Consider the following 12,310-nt stretch of genomic DNA (forward strand, 5'->3'; position numbering starts at 1 on the left):
TTTGGCTTTGATGGACCATTCATTGCCGAGCTACTGTCGTGTCATTCTCTTCCACTGTCGTCATTCTGAAACTGTTTTCAGCTTTCCAGAAGTTGGAACCACTGCTTCCCATTCAAATAGTTCTTGCAATGGGCACCAACTAGACAGGATACAGTCACGAAGGAAGATCCAACTCTTTTTGTACTCTTAGATCACATTTTTTATCTTTCTGAGCCATCCATCCTGTCTTATTGCTGGCGATAATCGTCTTCTTAGGCGCCAGTTGAAAACTTTTCCAGAAGTTTTCCCCATTGATCGCTAAAACTTATGAAATTCCGTTGAGCTAAGGGTTTTCTTGATAACAAGATATTTGAAAAATTAACCGCTTCTAGGGGAACAGAAATATCTTGGAGAAAATAAAGGACAAACCGTTTGGCACCATAGACATCAGGTGTTGACTGTACCCCACACAACTTCTAAGTAGTTTGGGTGGCCGCGACCTCTTTCCCTACGGAAAGGAGCCCGCAGGAACTCTGAACTGCGAATTCCGTGACCAGACCGGCAGCGCTCTGGCCAGGCCACCAGGCGGACTGCATGTCAGCGGTGTAGATCGGTGAAGCACCGTACCTTCCCCTGCCTTCGCAAGGTCACGTGCCGAAAACAAGACCTTCCAAGAGACAGCTATTTAGGCCAGCGTGCGAGCTTAGCAGAGCAGTTTCATCGCAGCGAGTAACCGACCAGAAGATCTCTGCTACGCCTCACTGGGGTCTCTGCCTCCACCACCGGGACAGCACGCCTCCTCCTCCATATGGACTTTGTAAACAGCGGCGTGCTAGCTGAGACCTGATATATCTGCTCTTTGTTTTCTTCATCGCCAAGATAGTACCAGGACTTTCCTTTGCGCTTCTATCCTTGCCGGACTTCGAAACTTTTCTTAATTTTTTGACTGTCCTTTGCAGTGCTACTGTAAGTGTTTTAGTGTTTTGTTTCCGCTAAGTAAGGTACAGTGGAGACTTCGTTTTCGAACCCCAGAACCGAGGAACTTCCTTCATGCTGAACTTAACTTTACTCATATTTCGAGATCTGGCTCAACTTTAAAGAGTTTTGTGATTAATTCCATGTGTTGAGGATTGCACGCATTCCCATGTCATTCTGGAACATTAAGTTTGTCTGTGGAAGAATTTTATTTAATTTCAGGCTTAAAGCAAGTTTACCTCCATAACAGGTTGACGACTTTGTTAACGTTGTGTTAGAAGAAGAAACTTTTGTTACTATGGCCACCTCCCTCTTTAGTGGATATCTCTGTGGAACCAGATATGTCACAAACCATCATGTAATCTACTGTGGGAATGAAGATATGACTTTTTTAGGTGTGATGAAAAGAACAGAAGGAGTAACGCATGTACCAACTTCATGCTTGCCTTCGTTAATTTGGTTAGCACCGCTTTAAAGTGACGATATCCTCTGAGACCTCAGATATCACCTACCGTTTTCATAAATGAACAGACAGTTAAAAGGTTTTATATATTGATGAAATTTTAAATTCGCTGCTGGACTCAGTACACCTTTTTATGTAACCGTTTGATTATGAAAGTACTGTAAAGAAAAGAAATTGCCCAGAATAGTACTGCCTTCCTCTGATGATTATGTGAAATGCGCATGTGTTGTTATCAAAGCCTGTGGGCTGTGTGACGCAGGCTGAGACGGGCCCTGCTGAAGGTATATCATGGACAGAGAGAGCTGGCTGGGTTGGCGCGTGGGTAGCGCTGAAAGACTTGGTGACAAATGATATGGGAATGCGTGCAACACGTATTTATGAAATAAACATTGGGGATGTAATATGGAGGGTACAAGAAAGATGCTGAATGGCATGTACTAGGGCGTGCTGAAAAATAATCCGATTTTTGTATCTGAAAACGCTTAAAGATTGCAAAATAAAACAAATTTTATTAACTTTCTACATTTTTCTTCTTCATGTCTACATATTTATTTCTCAGCATAGTCAGCTTGGCGACGAATATATTTCTCTCAACTAGAGACCTGTTGATACCGTCACTATCGAATATTTGACTTAGTGGACGGAGCCACAATCTCAATTCTTTCCAGAATGATATTTTCACTCTGCAGCGGAGTGTGCGCTGATATGAAACTTCCTGGCAGATTAAAACTGTATGCCCGACCGAGACTCGAACTCGGGACCTTTGCCTTTCGCGGGCAAGTGCTCTACCAACTGAGATACCGAAGCACGACTCACGCCCGGTACTCACAGCTTTACTTCTGCCAGTATCTCGTCTCCTACCTTCCAAACTTTACAGAAGCTCTCCTGCGAACCTTGCAGAACTAGCACTCCTGCTGTGGGTACCGGGCGTGACTCCTGCTTCGGTATCTCAGTTGGTAGAGCACTTGCCCGCGAAAGGCAAAGGTCCCGAGTTCGAGTCTCGGTCGGGCACACAGTTTTAATCTGCCAGGAAGTTTCATATCAGCGCACACTCCGCTGCAGAGTGAAAATCTCATTCTGGAAACATCCCCCAGGCTGTGGCTAAGCCATGTCTCCGCTATATCCTCTTTCAGAGATTGTCTTAAGGACCAAAGCTATGGGAGTAGGATAGTGAGATGTCGGGATGTAAGAAAGATGTTCTAGGACCTCCTACAGAAGCGGTTCGGGAGTCTTCTTGGGCAAATGTTGACTAGCGTTATCCTGGAGAAGCACTATACCATTATGGAGATAGCACCTGCGCTTGTCCTGTATATTTTAGTACTGCTCAGCATTTAATGTAGCACCTCATGGTAGCCAGTCGATGAGTAGAGGTCATTCCTTGTCGAAAGATACACTGAGCATAACGTTTCCCGCCTTCGATGCAGAATGGATTTTTTCTGGACGAGCTGAGCCGGGATGCTGCCACTCCATGCTCATCCGTTTGGAGGCAGGGTCGACTCGGTGACACAATGTTTATCAGATGCCGGAGTCTGAACGACGAAAATTGATCCTTGCGCCCCGTAGCTCAACAGATGGGTTAGGCAAATATCCATTCTCGCTGTCTTCTGATTCTATGAAAGATCGTTGGGTACCCACTGTGTTCAGACGTTGCCATAATGAAGCTTCTCGTGGGTTATGTGATGCGCAGTTCCTGTGCTTATCGACAGTTCAACAGCAATGTCACGTATTGTGATACGACGATTCGTCAATAAGAGCTACTCCATGGCCGAAATCGTGGTACTGGTAGTGACAACGTGCGCCTGCCCAGGGCGTGGCATACCCTTGATGTTTACACTTTTCGTCACATAACCCTGATGCCAATGGAATGTAGTGCACGGTGCAAGACACTGTTTACCTTACATCTACTTCATCCTGCGATAAATTTGTGAAGAATACTCCCCTTCTGCGTGAAGAAATTGGATATCCGGTCTTCGTGCTGGTCGGGAGAAATCCATCGTGCTACGAACTGTGGAAACTACTCTCGAGAAATGAGGAAAATGCTGCGAAGCCGTTATCTTTGTCGTTTCTCAACAAATACATTAACCAACTGGAATAACATACAACACCGCTACAGCGGAGATCTCCTTTTCGGTTAGGCGTACTTTATAATATAGACGGACTGTCGGCTGTCTCAGGATGATTCGATCAATGCAACTCAGCTCCAGATAATAAAGTCTAATACAGATTCGTGATGAGGTTTACCACGAAGACGGATATTATCCTTACGTCTTCCATGATGACCATAGTATTGAATGACACTATGGTTCCAAGACATTTTCAAGTCTGAAACATCTATGATGTATATACACAGAATGAAGCAACGAATGAAATTTTGTACCAAGTCCGGGATTCGAACCCACGTATCCTGCTCACAAGACAGGTGCACTAACCACTACGTCACCTGACACAGAGGTTTTGCACCACTGCAGAGGCTACTCTAGTTCACCTCCTCCTCAGTCCAAATTCCCATTCACGCGTCAGCCCAGTTGGTATTCGACCTAAACTCGAAAAGCACTGCAGAGGTTTGCCAGTTCTATTGGAATAGCACCTCAGCATGGAACGAAACGGGGGATCTTGCCGGAAATGTCGGCACAGAGGCTTTAATTAAATGAAACTATATCGTTTCAGAAATCTTGATAAGTCTCGAACATCTATGATGTATATACGCAGAATGAAATGACAAATGGAAATTTGTGCCAAGGACATGATTTGAGCAAGGGTTTCCTGATCACCAGAGAGATGCACTAACCTTACATCACCCTGACACAGGGGCTTTGTACAACTCCACGGACACCCCTAACACGTCTCCTTCCTCAATACAAGTAAGCTGAGGCGTGATTGGGAATTTGGATTGAGAGGGAAGGTGTGCTAAGATATTCCGCGCATTTGTGCAAAGCCACTGTGGCATAGTGGTTAGCGCATATGCCTAGTGAGCGGGAGACCTGGGTTCGAGTCCCGTCCTTGGTGCAAATTTCCATTCGTCGCTTCAGTCTGCAAATACGCAACATGGTATTAGTTTCAGCTCACAGAGGCATATTGACAAGTAGTGAACGCCGTTTGTCTTCGTAGGTTTGGTTTAGGGAAAGAGCAGGCAGAGTACCTGCAGAACTGCCGAGCCGAGCCCCTCGACGACGAAGACCAGGGCGGTGCAGGTGGCGCCCGAGATGACAACGACGGCCTTCATCAGCAGGTCCGCCTTTCTGTCCGACAGCCGCCACTTCGGGAAGAACGTCTTGAAGAAGTCTTCAAACACCACGGCTGCCGTAGAGTTCAGCGCCGTCGACATGGAGCTGCGTGACACAATAAAATGTTCTCTTTATCATTCATTAACTTGGTATGTAACTCACTGGAGTATCCTATGCAAACTCACTGCCAGAAGAGAAGAGTTTTGTATATATATCGATTCATGGTGAACATCAACGGAATGTCAGGCGATGACGCCAGCCTCAAAAGGTGGTGTGTTTACACTAGACGGAATGTCAACCCAGCATCACTACGCTTAGCCCAGTAACGAACTCTTTAAAGTGAGGTTCGTAGTGATACAGATTTTTGTGCTGTACCAATGGAGGATTGGTTGTCTAGGAAGTATGTGGTAAAATATGACTCACGGTATATTGTATGTATATTTTAATGATTTTTCATAGTAATAATTGTTTAAAGTGAAATTACAAAGTATATGTTTGGGTTTTACTTTGTTGAATGTACGTCGCAGAGATGAAGCGAATGCTGACATTTGTACTTCGGTTAAGCCTCATCACACAAGACTTCCTGCAAACGTGAAGTCGTTCTGTCGTCACACGCAATATTGAAGTCGAAAAGAGCTATCGATTGACTGTCGTGTCCGTACGTTTCACAACACGTGAGGCGAACATGACGTTCAATACAATAACATTGTCCTCAGTTAGAGACATCTAGAGGTTTTTATTTAATGCTTGGTATGTTAACTTCGAAGTTACATTGTTTATAAATGTGTAAATTTCTGTATTCGTGTGGAATGTACTGTAGATAAGAGAAAGATTAAAGGATTTGCAAGAGTTAATTCCGAAACTTACGTCTTCATCAATCCCCAATGTGAGACATGCAAAAAACATACGTGTATGTTCAACATTGTCCGTTAAGGAGTCTCAACAATATCAGATTATTTTTAGAAACTCTGAAAGCTAATTTCAGGAGTAGGCATATAATTAAAAAGGGTGAATGGGGATTCAAGCAAACCGTTGAAAGCGGCATCTCATTTAACTTATGTTATACGGATAAATGCTATTTCAAAGCACCGTCCCATTGAGGACCTCTCGAAAACGTGTCGGCACTGGTACAGTTTGTTGTACTAAAATAACGAGAAACGTCGCATTGATGGTTAAGGATGTAATTTAATAGACGGGCATCCTTGTACAGCAAAGAAGTGACCTAAAAGAACCAACTCGTAAATTTTCTTTTAAACATTATATATGCCTGAGACTAAGTTACTTTTTAATTCTTTTGCAAATGTGTCGGTCTTTTCTAAGCTTTTCGTTCATAGTGGTAGTCTTTTTTTACCAGATGACCAAAGTATTTTGAATATTTACTCTCATTTGTGTGTTTCATATATAATTCACGACTTCACACTCATAACGCTACACCACGATAAGATCACGGCGGACCACCGATAAGTCATTACGTGACCTTTAATTACAACAATAATTATACTGAATCGCCGCGCCCGGGTTCCCGGGTTCGATTCCCGGCGGGGTCAGGGATTTTCTCTGCCTCGTGATGACTGGGTGTTGTGTGCTGTCCTTAGGTTAGTTAGGTTTAAGTAGTTCTAAGTTCTAGGGGACTGATGACCATAGATTGTAAGTCCCATAGTGCTCAGAGCCATTTGAACCATTTTTATACTGAATCGTACCAAAAACGACGTGTTTTTCTAAATCTTTGCTACCATTCGTGGCGTCAAAATGACGTCAAGCGTGCACGAAGTCTTGTGAGCAGTTGCCCGTTTGAGAAATGCCCGCATCGAACGCTAACCAATATCGATTGCAGTTGCTGCGGTTGCCGATAGTGCGTGTCAAAATGACTTCACGTTTGCAGAAAGTCTTGTGAAATGATTGTTATCCCTGTACTTCGCACAACAGTGAAAATTCACTTCACCAGATGCAGCTGACATGGTCAGTGAACGTCCACCGCAAGAAGGAATCCGAAGCTGTGCGAAACCTCCTGCAGCGACTATGTACACAAGGAAACAACATGAATAATACACGATTGATTGAATGTCAGCGTTGTAAGCAGTTCTTGATTTGGTCACGACTTAGCGAACTACTATGTTGCTACTTTGCCTGAAGTTTTTTCATGTGCGGCATGGTATTGCGTTCTTTATTGGTGAGCAAACCAAGTTAAAGCTATTGGGAACATAACTAATAACGGCCGTGTTATACATACTTCCTAAATTATATATGCTGAAGTTTATTTTCAAAATGTATCTTCATGAAAATAAAATCAATTGAGTATAAATATATTTAAAAAATAAATGGTGCAGTACGGATAGTAAGGTCCGCCCCTCGTGAACTCGCGGTAGCGTTCTCGCTTCCCGAGCACAGTGTCCGGGGTTCGATTCCCGGCGGGGTCAGGAATTTTTCCTGCCTCGAGATGACTGGGTGTTGTTGTGTCATCTTCATCATCATCATTCATTCCCATTACGGTCGGAGGAAGGCAACGGCAAACCACCTCCATTAGGACCTTGCCTAGTAAGGCGGTGCGGGTCTCCCGAATCGTTCCCCTACGCTCTGTAAAGAAGCATGGGACTTCATTTCCACGAACAGTAAGACGTGATATCTCTAGTTTTGAAATAATTCGCAGAGACATATTTCAAAATTACTAGCTGGTGACCGATGTTTCCTAAAGACGAAGTGAGATATTAAATAAAGTTATTTAAGTCCAGTGGACTGAAAATTAGAACAAAGAAGATTTAGGTAGAAACTATTTGATTTCATACTTGCATGGTACTTTCAGTGATTTCAGAGGAGCGCAGCAGTAGGTATTATAGTTGGATGCCTAAGCAACGGAGACAATCCACAACTGAATTACAACTTCAGACAGAAATTTTGACCAGAAGTATTAACATCTGTCTACCTACTCCAACTCAAGAGAGACGAATATGCAAACTACGAGGGTAATCCCAAAAGTAAGGTCTCCTATTTTATTATTAGTACATAGACCTGTTTGTTTCTACAATGGTTTACATCAGTTTACAGCTTGAACATTTAGCTATTTTTCGACAAAATCGCCATTTCTGTCGATGCATTTTTGTAGACGCTGTGGCAGTTTTTGTATGCACATGTCATACCAACTCGCCGCCATGCTGTTCAGAAAGTTATGAACCTCTTCTTTCATCTCCTCGTGGGAGGTGAATCGCTTTCCGGCGAAATGTTCTCTTAACCTAGGGAACAGCTGATAGTCACTGGGTGCCAAGTCGGAACTATAGGGTGGGTGGGTGATTATGTTCCACTGACACTGTTGCAGGAGAGCAACAGTTTGCCGAGAGATGTGTGGGCGAGCGTTGTCATGGAGAATGTACACAATTAACGCTGACAGGTACTGTGAGACTCTGAAAAAACTCAAACGGGCAATTCAGAAACGGAGAAGAGTAATGTTGACCAAGGAAGTGCACATTCTGCAACAGTTTCAGTGGAACATAATCACCCCACACACCCTATAGTCCTGACTTGGCGCCCAGTGACTATCACCTCTTCTCTAGGTTAAAAGAACATTTGGCCGGAAAGCGATTCAGCTATGACGACGAGATGAAAGAAGAGGTTCATAACTTTCTGAACATGGCATACGAAAACTGCCACAGCGTCAACAAGAATGCGTCGACAGAAATGGTGATTATGTCGAAAGATAGCTAAATGTTCAAGCCGTAAACTGATGTAGTGCGAAAGCGTAGCTCGATTCGACAGAATATATCCTGAATTCGAAAGACGGTCGTAAAAAGTTTGGCAGAGACTGTCATTGGTGAATAATAAGGATGTCGGTTATATGTAATGTGGCAAATGCTGTCTTACAGATCAGCCACCATAAATCTGAAGGTACAATGGTTCAAAATTGGGACATGTACGAGTAGACGTCTTCATCATTTTGGCTCATCCTACGACATTAGCACTAAACATTGAAACGCATGCCGATGAAATAAGAGAGAGTATAATGCCGAGCATTATGCAGGCCGTAGGCTTGATGGACTGATACTTATCGGGAAATATGTTACATATCTTTTGCTGTGCATTTTTTTATCAATATTAGGCGCTGAAAAATGTGGTATTTATGGCAACTCACTTTTCTAATAAAACTGTGGGGAATTTATTAATAAATATATCGAGGAAACATTATTCAAATTACTGAGAGTAAATCCCCAGCATTTAGAAACATTTCTTTGTCAATGAGCCAGGCATTGCAGAAATACATGTTCGAAGACGATTATTTGATAAATGAGATTCTAGTGCTTTATTGCACGAATTACGATGCCACAAATACTGTCCATTTCGTTTCACGACGAAAACCGGTGACGAGAATGCCATACAGGGAAACGTGAAACAAGAAACGGACAGTAGATGGACAGCTTGTTTAGGATGCTACAGTCTGTAAATAGGAAGTACAATAAAATCGTTGAAATACTTCCATAGAAATTTGTCTCTGAAAAATTTACTGATTACGAGAAGTACACTGCAAAATAAGTCGCATTTTAGACGACTCACATACGCAATAAGCGTGTTGGAAGGAGAAACGCTTACAACGATTCAGTTTGCTTTGTTACGGGTGCACAAAGTGAAGAGTCATAGTAATATATGGGCAGAAATTGCAGTGATCTTTTAAATCACTGTAGACCCAGTTTTCTTGTTTAATACGCGCTCCGTATTCAGCAATGAAAATGGCCCTTAATTGCAAAACACCGGTTCTTTGTTGCCGGTATCTTGGTTGTAAAACACAACTGTCTTATTTTGGCCTACTAGCTGAAGATACTAGGAGTGCTGAAAGTTCGTTGCCTCCTTCTCACAGGTGAAGAAGTCGAAATTCGGACGTTGCACAGAATTGTAACAATTCTGGGGAGCAGCCCCGAATCCTCCCGCGGTCGGAAAAATGGTACCGAATCCTCCCAAGCCCGCAAGGCTCTGAAAAACGATGGGACCGAATCCTCCCGCTTGAAGCAGGTAGCAGCTCTAAACGTTATGAATACTCCAAGCAGGCAAAGGAATGCATATGAAATTACAGTAGAAGATGTAAAAATTTTTCACGTGTATTGTATGTTTAAAAGTTTTATATTTTATCTTATTGAGATAAAGTCTAGCAGAGACAGCACCAGCGACTGTCCTGCTCAAGCACAAAGCGCGCATAAGTGAATCAATATTTTTTGTTTAAAACATGGGAGGGGTAGGGGAACGAGATAAGTAACATGGCAGAGATAATTATATTATTGTCTATATCACAACAAACAATGTGTCAGTTTGGGAGGATTCGGTTCTGTTACCTGATTGCCTACCTAGTTTCGGGAGGATTCGGGGCTGCGCCCAAATTCTGTGGTCGCCCTCCCGATTATTTCGGATGGTTCCGATGGGCCACTTGTGGCCTGAAGACGAAGTGCCTCCCAGTTATTGGAAATGTCTGTTTCTGACGGAGACGAGACGTTAAATATTGCGTGTCAAATAGGTGATGAAATATCGGCTCCTAATAAGCTAGAACAAAATTATAATCTGGAAATAATATCTGTTTATGTGATATCTGTAAACAGAATCTCAGCTGCGCTCAGTAGCCAAGAAAAAAATTAAGTCTTTCTCCGAAGTAACTAAACTTGGTTATGTCACACGCATGCTAGCGATGTTTTTGACTTTTACTTAACACGAATTCATAGCAGTGACGACGATCATCCGCTTGAGAGGTGAAATCGTATCCATAGCCTCTTTCCTAAGCTGACTAATTTAGCGAGAAGCCTCAAATGTGACTAGCGAAAGAAATTTCTGTACGGATGGAGGAAGCAAAGTTGATCCGAGATGAGTCGATTCATTGTAAGTGTATGGATAGGGATTAATTTTGAGAATTTTGTTCCTGATAAATTTCTTGTGGTATCGGTAGCTACGATGCCACGGCGTAGGTGCAAGTTTTTAGGTTGGCACTACAACACCTACACCGACGACAGCGCCCTCTAGCCGACGCTGTGGAGATCTACGAGCTCCGCTCCAGATTCTACTCATTTGATTCCAAGGAGACGACCAAGCAACATTGTTTCTATTTCATAGTGGGCGAACCACTACTTGTAGCTTTGTAACTGGATGAACGGCTTCGCACCTACCTGCTCATCTGTACGCAAAGTTTAGTAAATTATAACCTAATTGCAGTACCGAGTGTTCTACCTTTTCCTGCTCCTACTCACTTCCTACATTCAGCCTACCCTTCAGTTTACAGGAGCAGACCCATGCGCCGCCTTCCAGGCGGGATACAAAATTTCTAATTTCTTGGATGACCAAGTTCATATATGTTTGCTTAAATCAGATCGAACACCATTACAAAATTTGATAGTTACGTAGTTTTCCTGTAAATCTCCAGACTGTTTCCAAATTTTCGTTATTGCATAAAGCTAGCTATTTTTCTTATAGATTACAGTGACGTCACGATTGGAAACTCAGGAGTACGCGTCTACAGCGGAAACCAACTTACCTGAGTGCAGCCCATCAGCTGGTGGGACTGTGTCTCGAGCGACGCCAGCCAGCAAACAGAGAGTGCTGCTACTAAAACTGTCGCAGCAGCAGCGTGGCCGGCGCGCCAGACCGGGCGAGCTATACACTCCCCACGATGCCTCGTTCGACCACAGCCTGCGCGCTTCGAGCATTCGTACTCGGGCAAGTCGTGCGCATGCGCTGTGGGCTCGAGCGAATATGAGCGACCAAAACACCCCATTTGCGGACCTGCTGTGGAAACATTCAACTACAGGAGTCTTCACAAAGATACGGCTCAAAGAGCTTGCACGACTTCTCGGTACTGCATGCGAAATGCATGCAAAGATTATTTCGTTGTCTAAAGAAAACAAATGTGCGAGTGAACTGAAAGTGCTATTTCAGGGGTAGGAACGAAGAATGATTTGGGCTTGACATACCGTCGACATCGAAGTCATTAGACACAAGTACACTCCTGGAAATTGAAATAAGAACACCGCGAATTCATTGTCCCAGGAAGGGGAAACTTTATTGACACATTCCTGGGGTCAGATACATCACATGATCACACTGACAGAACCACAGGCACATAGACACAGGCAACAGAGCATGCACAATGTCGGCACTAGTACAGTGTATATCCACCTTTCGCATCAATGCAGGCTGCTATTCTCCCATGGAGACGATCGTAGAGATGCTGGATGTAGTCCTGTGGAACGGCTTGCCATGCCATTTCCACCTGGCGCCTCAGTTGGACCAGCGTTCGTGCTGGACGTGCAGACCGCGTGAGACGACGCTTCATCCAGTCCCAAACATGCTCAATGGGGGACAGATCCGGAGATCTTGCTGGCCAGGGTAGTTGACTTACACCTTCTAGAGCACGTTGGGTGGCACGGGATACATGCGGACGTGCATTGTCCTGTTGGAACAGCAAGTTCCCTTGCCGGTCTAGGAATGGTAGAACGATGGGTTCGATGACGGTTTGGATGTACCGTGCACTATTCAGTGTCCTCTCGACGATCACCAGTGGTGTACGGCCAGTGTAGGAGATCGCTCCCCACACCATGATGCCGGGTGTTGGCCCTGTGTGCCTCGGTCGTATGCAGTCCTGATTGTGGCGCTCACCTGCACGGCGCCAAACACGCATACGACCATCATTGGCACCAAGGCAGAAGCGACT

At 44.0% G+C, this 12,310-nt stretch overlaps 1 protein-coding gene across 2 annotated transcripts in view; it reads right to left on the bottom strand.

Annotated features, from left to right (window-relative positions):
• Positions 1-12,310, bottom strand: part of LOC126416411 (sodium-coupled monocarboxylate transporter 1-like) — a 182,116-nt gene that overhangs the window by 43,485 nt on the left and 126,321 nt on the right. For both annotated transcript variants that reach the window (XM_050084126.1, XM_050084127.1), the window contains exon 11: positions 4,557-4,746. In XM_050084126.1, coding sequence (XP_049940083.1) covers positions 4,557-4,746 — 190 coding nt within the window. The remainder of the gene's footprint in view (positions 1-4,556; positions 4,747-12,310) is intronic.

The sequence above is a fragment of the Schistocerca serialis genome, chromosome 8 (assembly GCF_023864345.2).
Source record: "Schistocerca serialis cubense isolate TAMUIC-IGC-003099 chromosome 8, iqSchSeri2.2, whole genome shotgun sequence".
Lineage (NCBI taxonomy): Eukaryota > Metazoa > Arthropoda > Insecta > Orthoptera > Acrididae > Schistocerca > Schistocerca serialis.